The sequence below is a fragment of the Neurospora tetrasperma genome (assembly GCF_000213175.1).
Source record: "Neurospora tetrasperma FGSC 2508 unplaced genomic scaffold NEUTE1scaffold_5, whole genome shotgun sequence".
In the NCBI taxonomy this organism is placed as follows: domain Eukaryota; kingdom Fungi; phylum Ascomycota; class Sordariomycetes; order Sordariales; family Sordariaceae; genus Neurospora; species Neurospora tetrasperma.
Genome location: NW_009799103.1, coordinates 2,036,147 through 2,046,530, shown reverse-complemented (window position 1 = coordinate 2,046,530; position 10,384 = coordinate 2,036,147). Strand labels below are relative to the sequence as shown.

General features: G+C 33.9%; 1 protein-coding gene across 1 annotated transcript; it reads left to right on the top strand.

Moving 5' to 3' along the window:
• Positions 1-1,485: 1,485 nt before the first annotated feature.
• NEUTE1DRAFT_139766 (uncharacterized protein) lies at positions 1,486-10,384 on the top strand (the record flags this gene model as incomplete). The annotated part of the gene is made up of 2 exons (XM_009855026.1): positions 1,486-1,600; positions 10,131-10,384. The coding sequence occupies 2 exons, from the start codon at positions 1,486-1,488 to the stop codon at positions 10,382-10,384; spliced, it is 369 nt and encodes a 122-aa protein (XP_009853328.1).

The window sequence follows — 10,384 nt, the reverse complement described above, 5'->3', positions numbered from 1 at the left end:
AGGTAATCGATCGGCGGAGGGGAGCCGCGCCCGGGTTCTTTTTAATATTAGGGAAGACTATTTCCTTTATTACAATAACTATTTTGTTTATAAGTTAGTAGATACCTTTAAAGATACTTAGTTCGGTAATTTTCCTTTCAGGGCTTGAATTTCTTCCTCTTTATTCACTAAATAGTCTTTTAAGGATTACACCATTTAGGGATCGGTATTGAAGGAATTAGTAAAAATTTCTTCTAATTTAGAGACCTAATTATAAACAGTATAGAATTTAATATTCAAAAATGAAGTAACTTATTATAATTGCAATACTTATTCCTTTAAAACTATAACTATAGTAACCTAAAGTTTAAATTCCTAGAACATATCGGCAGAGTTATTAGCGAACAGCTCAAAAAAATTAGCTTCGTCTAGGTAATTTTAGAATAGGAGTTTCGAAGTAGGTAGTAAAGCGCAATAAGGGACGTAGAAGATAGTATTGTAAATAAAGAATTTAATAAACTCCTCTATCTTATTCCTTCAGTCTTTAATAAAGTTCTTTAAATTAAAAGTAGTACTATATTTATTAATCTCGCTACTAATATACTAATTAAATAAATCGAATAATAGCTAGAGTTCTTCCTCGTCGTCTTTAATCTTAGCTAGGGCATCGGCCAATACTTTTAAAAAGGATTTAAGTTAGTTATAGAAATATAGTAAGGTCTTCCTTCGAAAAAGGGTAGATTTACTACGAAATTTCCCCTTAAAGGGGTAGAAACTATTGAGAAGCTCCTCGTTGAAACGTATAAAGGATTTCGCATTTTCCTTAATAATAGAATCAATGTACTAGGGTTTGGGAGTAGTCTTTTTGTCGGCAATAATTTTCTTCTTTTTATCGACGTTAGGCTTAATAATAACCTATTCCATCTCTTCCGACGATTCGGCCTCCACCTCGCTGTTAATATTTCCTTCTTAGAAGCTCTCGTCGACTTCGGAATTTCCTTCTTCAAAGAGATCATTAGCAATATAATCGTCTTTAGGGTAGTTCCTAACTAGGCCTTCCATTCTAACGCTAGTACTACTATATGTATGTGGGGGTACTATAATATCTATCGTAATTATTGTAGATTACAATTCCTTAAATTATAATAATTAGTTCAATTATCAATTTCGGTTCCTATTTCGGATCGTTTAGGATTTGACTTTCCTAGGTATAAATTAGAGTAACCTAAAATAATACAAGGGTATAAAATAGGGAAATCGAAGGTAGGGCTAAAATACTATTTATAATAGAAGATTTTAAATAAGGAGAAGAAGAAGAAGAAAACTAAGTATAAGCATTGTAAACCCAAATAAATACCCTAATATATAAGCAATAGCAGGACCTATATACGGGTTATTAATAATTAATCCCTTTACTCGTATCCCCCTTCACCTATATAACAAACAAGAGCTAACACCTTTAATGGGCCTAGTGCCTGTCTGGGCCAGCCTTAGCGCGATCCGTCCATGTCACTCATTCCTCCAACCTTCGTAGCACCTTCCGGCACTTCGCGACACCGGTCCTTCCATGGGGGTATGGCGGGTATGGCGGCATGGCTGGACCGGCGCCGTCACAAATTCGGTAATTCTTAGGGATAAATTATTGAGTTTTGCTAGCGGCGATAGCTGCTATATTATAATTAACTTTAACGGTAGTAAGGTAGTATACGGGTATTGTACGTTTTATTAAACGTCCCTCTACTGTGCCGTGGAAATTATTCGGTAATTTGACTAAGTTTTAAATAATATTGCTATTATTATCTTTTGCCCGTTGAATATTATATTTAAAGTTTAGTAGCTTGGCTATAGAGCAATAAGGTTTGCCTTCACTTACTTCTGAGTGTAATACTTGTATATTAGACCTAGAGGATTAACTTCCCTGTCTTGGCTGTACTTGAGTAGATTGTTAATTTGTAGGGTCTGACTGGTTTATTGTAGGGCCCGAATTCGAGATTGGAGGGTCCGAATTCGAGGTTTGTTACTCCGAATTCGTCTTTGGTTGAAATTGCAATTTACTAATTCGCAATACTAGCGATAGGGTATATCATTGCGTACGAGAAGGGTTCGGTGTGCCTATCGGTAGTAGTCGAACGGTTGAAGCGGGTTATTGAAGAGTATTAGGCAGCAGGGTACTTAGAGTAGTATATATAATTAATTTATTAGAATCGTAGTAATTACGGTTGTATTAATCGCGGGGTATAGGGTCTTCTTTGTTAAGATTTTCAAAATTAAGAAGATTATTATTATATTCAATTGTCTCTCTAATTAGTAAATTGAAAAGTTAATATTAGAATAGATTTAGTAATAAGGGCGTTAGAGATAGAGTTGTCTTTGTCGTCGTTGAGGATTCTAGTACTAGAGTCAGGGTCGGTATTAAAGATACTAGTACTGTATTGACTGGAGTATTCGGGGGAATTATTGTAGTTGTTGGAGTAGTTGAGGTGATTTGAGCAGTCGCGGTAATTGGATTTCCTGGCGCTAGAGTAACTTCTAGCGAGAGTAGTAGTATAATTATTGTCTCTTATATCTTTTTAATTTTATATTAGGGTAATTTATGTTTTTGTAAATATGGCTGTGGAATTGTACTATCTACTTTAACCTAAATCTAGTAACCGCTATTTACAACTTTGTTAATTTTATTTATTATCTAGTCTAAAAAGATAATCTAGTTTTTAATAACGTTGTTGTAATTATTATAGACTAGATCCTTATAATTAACTAGGTCTTCTTTAAGAAAGGTTACTATATTGGCTCTAACGATCTCACTAGTATAGGGATTGCAAATGAATATAGTACGGTTGTAAATATCGTTAGAGCTAATAAAATAACCCTTCTGTACTCTAGTACGAAATTTATCGCCTTGTAGTCTCTTTTTTGGCTTAATAAAATAATAAACCCTATAGAAATAAGACTTTAAGTACTTAAGATACGGCTGTTTGATTTTGTTTGGGAAATTGGCCGCCTTAGCGAGTAATTCCTATAGGCTCTTACCTCCAACGTTAATTTTAGAAGGGAGAAGGTTGAGTACTCTAACGATATAATTAGCTATAAAAGGCTATAAATGCTCTAGGATATTCAGATCTATTATTAAAGCCCTAGTACATTGTATAATAATAGTACTAAATCACTCGATCTTTCTTTGTATCTATAGGGTATAGGGTATTAACTTTAAGAGCTCTACGCCTTCTATATGTACTTATTCAACGATTTTACTATATTGAAATTCTTTAGTACTAAAGCCAAACTCTAGACTACCGTTAAAATTAAATGCCCTTATTCTGAGCCTACCGCTTTGAAGCTTAACCCACTTCTTGAACTCTTTGTTTTGTACAAAGGCATCACCCTTATTAACTATAAACCTCGCCCAGTGAAAGCTGGTAACTCGATCGATAAAGTAGATTATATACTTATATCCTTTGTAGCTAATTAAAGTATAGGAAACGACATTAATGCAGATATAAGCTAATGGTTGGAGTTATTACTTTATTAGTTATTTTAGGGATTATATTATAGGCTTTTACTTTAACGTATACTTTACAAAAATAGTCTTGGGTATTACTCAGTTTAATACTGGCCGTTTTATAAGTTTTGAGAATTTAGTCTTTACCTACGTATATAAAGCGACGGTGTATTATCGAGTAGTTAATTGAAGCTATTATAGCGTAGCGAGTATTTTAGGGAAAGTCTTGTTGGGTATATATTAAAAGGACTAGAAGGCCGTTAATCTATTTATACTATACTGTAATTTTACTATATATTAATATCTGGTTGGACTTTGTATCCTAAATTATATTGTTATTAAGAAGACTTCTTATTATTAATAGATTCGCTAGGGTAGAAGGACTATGAATACAATCTTTAATTCTAACCTTAACAATTATATTATTCAAAATAGTTATAGTTAATTCGACGGTACCAATATAGTAGGTATAAGTCGAAGTTCTGTTGCCTACCGTATAAACGGTTAAATAAGGAAGTGGTTGTATATCTATAAACTATTTAAAGTAGTTAAAGATATTATTTATATAATTAAAATTATAAATAATTAAATTTCGAATGTTGTTTGGTTATTAATACTACTTTGGAGTTTATTAGACTTGGGCGAAATTACTGTAGGTATATTGAAGTTGAAGTTGATAATCGATTAATTAACTACTCCAAATATCATTAAGACGCTTAATAGCGTCGGTTAAGGGCTCTAGCAAAAATCTATACTACTACCTATACTAGTTATACCTATAAATATTCTACTTCTATACAATAAAGTAGAGTTAGTAGTAGTAGCGGGAGTGGTTAGGTTAGTAGAAGTATTATTAGCGAGGGTATTGTAAGGGATCTGCGAGGTATGCACGCAGGTAGGCCTTGAAAAGAGTTTGAAATAACCGATATAGAGGAAGAGGGAAGTCTGTGCCAGTAAGGCACAGAGCTTCCAGCTAAATACACGAAAAGCGTAGTCATCGAAGGTGCTAGAAATGCCAAGGCCAGAAATATAGCCCGTGCGGCTCCCGAGGGATGCACCCAATGGCACGCAGTGCATCCGGCGCCAAGACGGCTGCCGACAGCCGATTGGCCAGTGCACCCAACCAGAAGGTATGCCTGGCTTACATGAGTGCCAGCCAGGCAAACACCCCTGGGCGCCAGCCCCGTGACAGGTATTAGTACAAGTATTAGCGGCGGCGGCAGCGGCTTTCTTAATTAATATTTCTTTTTTAGGCCTCTAAATATCGGGCGCCTTCTCGGGGTAGCAGACTTAATAGGCGTCTGCCGCTTTATTAATATAGTGGCTATAGGATACGTACTTTTAATTGGTATAGATCTTCTTAGTGTAATTAGTATAGTCGATTCTCTTGTTATCCTTTTTTTTGTCGGCCGAGCTACTATTATTATTGTTCTTCTTAGTATTGTTGCTGTTGTTGGTTGATTTCTAGATATTAATATTAATACTAGTACGGGACTCTACATTGCTAATATTACTAAATTTAACTAAGAAGGAACCGGTATTAAGGTCGCCGTCTTTTAAAGCAGTTGCCTAATATTTAGTATTAATGGGGTAAGTATCCTTTATAGTATTATAAAGGAAGGTAACTTCAAAGTCTTTATTAACTTTGAATTTAGTATCTTTAATATATTTATAGAATAAGGTATAATAGGTAAGGAAAGAAGCTATAGTATTGAAGTTAGTGTATTTAATAGTTAAATATTTAATAAGAATTTTACTACAAACTTCGTTAATAATACAGGCGATATAAAATTAAATAAAATTATACGTAACCTTAGGATTTCTACCGGTTCTATCCCATCCGTTGATGTTTAAAATAGTGATAACGGCGGGGTTTTTAAGAGTAGAGAGTAGGATTTTGTTAGTATTAGTACATTTAGTCTATTAGGTATTATACTTTTCGGGTTTTATTGCTTTGTCGGGTTCCTCGATTATTTTAAAAATGTATTCGGCGAATTAAAAGCAATTAAATTCGGCTATAAGTCCCTGATGCTAGTCGGCGATATTCTAGTCACTAAATAGGGGAATTAGCGATAAACTAGTAGTCGTAGTTGGCATAGGAGGGTTCGATATATTGGTGGTAGTTGAATTATTGTTGAAGGTGTCGCGTGTTTGAAAGAGAAGGGGAGTAGGAGTTACTAGACTAACTACTGATTAATTTGATTAATCTAATAGTAGAATCGCTTAGTTCGATAATAAAATTGATAGAATCGATAACTAATTCGATGGACTCGTTGTACAACAATATTAGCGAGAATCTTCATATAGCAGGGAAGCTTACGGGCGATTTGGCGAATCGTCAAACAAACGAAGGTTGCGATGGCTTGTAGACCCGGTGCTGCAGCGCCTTGATGAAGTTGACGATGCGCTTGAAGATGCGATTATAGGGAAGGTTAGAGAGGGCTCATAACCTGTGAGATCACTAACGAAATCAAACGGTTAGATACAATTAATTAAGTACTATAGAGAAGAAGAGAGAGGGAGACTGGCGGAGTCTGGAAGGCTAGATGTGGTGCGGTCTGGGCAGGGCACAGAGTGGGGACTGGGCTGTGCCCAGCCCAGTGAATGCCCGGGACCCACCAACACTTTCTTCTCTTACTCTCTTTATTAAATATAGTATTTCAACTACATACGGTTATTCGCTATGCAATACTCTAGTAGACCCGTTATATTATATTTGACCCTCTTTTTAAATTAATACTATTATTAACTTTTCGTAGGTACGCCCGAAGAATTTCCTCTATCTATAATAATAGTGCTAATAATCCCTTAGTCCTAGGATCTTTAAGAACGCTTATAATAGTTTAGTATTGCCTTTGAGGCTATATTTAGCGAATTCACCGCCTTTAAAACTTCGCTAGCTACCTGGAAGCCGGTCTTCCCTACCTTCAATAAATTTTTAGGGAGTAAAAAGGACTTTGAAATATAGATTTTAAACGTATAAGCTAAATTTTACGTAGATAGTTTCGCTATTAGCGATTTAGAAGTATAATTTTAATATTTGCTTGCTTACTTATTGCCCGCTATTAAGAAACTATTTATCGTTTTCGCCGCTATACTACAATCTCTCTAAAAATTTATTAAGAAGTTTAAACTTATATACGGAAACCCTAATATAGTAAAGAGGGCTAATTAGGAATTATATTAACTATATTAGAGATCCGGCTCTAAGGAATTTATAGCGGCCTTTATTGCCCGCTTTAAAGAGGTATTATACTACGCCTATATAAATTCCTAATTTAATACTACCAAAGTTAATTAATTTATTATTACTTTAAATAACAATTAGAAGTAATATTTATTTAATTAAACTAATATACCTAAATAATATTCCTTACTACTAAATTACCTTCGCCGTTTTAATAGTAATTCTTTTCTCTTCGCTTTATTATCGAAGTACCCGGTTAAAGATAATACTAATAATCCTATAGATACTTCTATTAATTTTACTATTTTAATAAAAATAAAGGGGAATAATAATATATCCTAGAAGTAAAAGAATAAATAGAAGAAAGAAAGTAAATATATTAATTACGGCAGTAAGTCGTATTAATTTAAGAAGTGCCCTTGGACTTTGAAGATAAATATAGTCCGACTATAATTCGGTGAGGGTTTAAACGGTTATAATAGCGATACCGAAGGGGGAGAAAATTCGGACTAAGAATTATTTAAAAATATTAGGGGTAAGGAAGTACTACTACGTTTAAAAGGAGGAACCTCTAATAATTTACTAAATATACTTTCTACTAATTAAATAGGTAATAAATCTACTATATAATACCCCTTACCGCTTAATTGTATTAATAATATTTATTATAAATATATAACCGTTAGAGGGTAGTAAACGTTATATTTTATAAATATAAGGACTTATTAAAGTTACTCCTTAATAAGGGGATTATAAAAATTATAATAGTATAATAGTTCCTATTAATAAGAGAAGTAGAGCGATATAAAGTATTGGGTAATAATTTGAATTCTAATTATTAACCGGGTATAAATTTACAATACAGTAGAAGAAGTTCCTAAATAAATAAGGTCTAAAAATATCCCCTAATTAAATTTTAGTACCTACGGCTATAGGGCGTAATTCTATAAGGGTAACGGCGGGTATATTAATTACCGATTCGGGTAGAGGGTAGGGAATTATACAATATTTATTTAGGAATTTAAATAGAGAGATTTTTCTTTTCTAGTATTATTATTCGTACCTATTTAGTTAGGTAATTTAATAGGGAGCGGTTATAAGGGATTTTAATTATTTCTTCGTATATTTAGTAAAGTATTTTCTAGTATAGTGGAGCGCGCTCCCTAAGGGGGAGTAGGGGGGTAATATTATAGGGTTAGCGCCTAAGATTAAAGACTCGGCTTTACTAAATTTGCTAAAGCGGGTTAACTGTATCGATAAGGATACGAACCTCTTAATTGGTCGGGTCTATATGTTTGCTTAGCCCGTACGCTCAACTATAAAACCTTCTTTCAATTGCACCCTTCTAATATAGTCTTTCTTCTCTTACTCTCCTTATTAAATATAGCATTTCAACCACACACGACTGCTCGCTGTGCAATACTCTGGCAGACCCATTATAATAAGTTCGAAAGGTTAGAATATAGTACGTCTAATTCACTCTAATTATAGTATCGTCCAAACCCTTCGTCCTCCAATAGTCTTAACTCATATCCTTATTTTTTTAGTACGGGCTTCCTTTCTAGTCTAAATAATTCTTCGAATTTATTTACATAGGCTAATAGGGACGGGGTTTCCATTATTATAGCCTAACTTCCCCTAAGGGCTTTCGTAATATTAGCTATCCAACTAAGGAGATTTCCATTCCTAAATTCCTCGTCGGGTTCATCTTCAACTTCGGATTTATCTCCACAACTATATTCCTCCTTAAGTCCCTAATTAAAATCTTTAATATTTCCAGGATTTATTAGGAGCACTACTATTTCTAGCGGTTAGTTTATATATATCCCTATATATTTAATATTTTATATTACTCTATTAAACACCCAATCAATATCTAGATTGTAGAACTATAACTACAACCATCCTAAAATAATAGGGTAATCTTCTACCAAATTCACTATAAAAAATCTAATTATTTCTTTATAATTATTAATACGCATTGTAGCTTCTACGTACTAATTTACCTATTCTTTAAAAATACTGTCTACTAAATATAGTAGTCTTAGTTTTTCTAATAGTTTAAATTTTAAATATACTTTTTCGGCAAATAATTGATTAATAAATATTTTTCCCGAATATCCCAAATCTACTAGCGATACGCATTCTACTTCATTATTATACTAAAAATACTAAAAATTATGTAGAAAGAAGGGTTGTATTCTATTTATAGAATTCTAAACTATTCAATTTAAATAACTCTATCCTCCAATAATTAAGAGCGTGAATATTCAATCTATTTATCCCTATCTTTCCTCTTTATACTCCTAAATACCCCAGGGCGCGATATAACCCTAAGGTTTACTATTTCCTTACTAAGCAAGTACAACGGGAGTTTGAACCGGAATTGAAACTAGGGCCGCTAGAACCGTCTAAGCCGGGTTGGCTGTATCCGCTATAGCGCAATTAATAATAAATACTCCCGTACTAGACATCTAACGTATAGTAATACCTAAGCCTAAACAATTAAATTATTTACCTCTAATACTATAATTAATATTACTCCTACAATCCTTAGCTAAATACCTTCCCTTTCCGTAATTTATATAATTACCCTTATTGTAGCGCTCCTATAGAACATCTTTATAAATCTCTATAAATTTCATATAATTAATATCTATAGAATTAAGGTCCTTCTACTTATTATTATTACTACTACTATTCCTACTGCTAGTATTATTATTCTCTATTATCTAAAAATTATTATTATAGAGCAAGGCTCTAATGTACATTTTGGAAATGCCGCAGAATAGGGTCGACTATCCTTTCCAATCTTTGTACTCTAATTAAATATAATAGTAAAAGACTAAATTAATTAGGGATTTAAATACCTTCTAATATAGGAGGCGGACCTTAGTAACCGCATTGTAATTGCAACAATCTATTAATAACAAAAATCTAGCCTCAAAGTCCTTATAATTAGCGTATTTACTAATCTATTTAAAGTTCAACAACTCTTTCTCTATAATAGCCACAAAGTCTCCCTACTTATAACGCTTATTTAAGTAATTAAAAAACTCCTCGCCTATCTTCTATTTCCAATAGACTAAATAGTAAGGGTTATCCAAAATAAACTAATAATATTCGCTAATACTAACCTTAGCCTCGCCGCTCAAATAAAATATAGTATAGAAGAATTTAAATAGCTCGTTAAGGAATTTGTATTTATCTATTAACTAATAGTTACAAATAATTAATTCCTAAGCTTTATAAGTGTTATTGCGTTTAATTATATCTATCTCCTCGCTGTTAAAATATTTAGGATCCTTAGGAAGTGCTCTTTAATAATAATTACCCGAGGGATTAGGGGGAGGGAAAGAAGCGCCACCGCTAAAGCCTCTAAATCCACCGGGGCCTCCAAATCCGCCGGGAAAGTTACCGCCGCCAGGGAAACTACCGCCGCTAGGACCTCTAAATCTATTAAAGACTCCTCTACCGCCGCCGGGACTTCTAAATCCGCTAGAGAATCCTCTACCACCACCGGGACCTCCAAGTCCGCCAAGGAATCCTCCTCTTCCAAAACCGCCGCCTTTACCCGGGAAACCTGTACTCAATCCTCTAGGGCTACTATCGCTAAAACTGCCGCCTACACCCGGGAAACCTATACCCAATCCTCTAAAGCCGCTATCGCTAAGACTGCCGCCTATACTACCGGAGCCGAAGCCAATCCCCTTACCTAA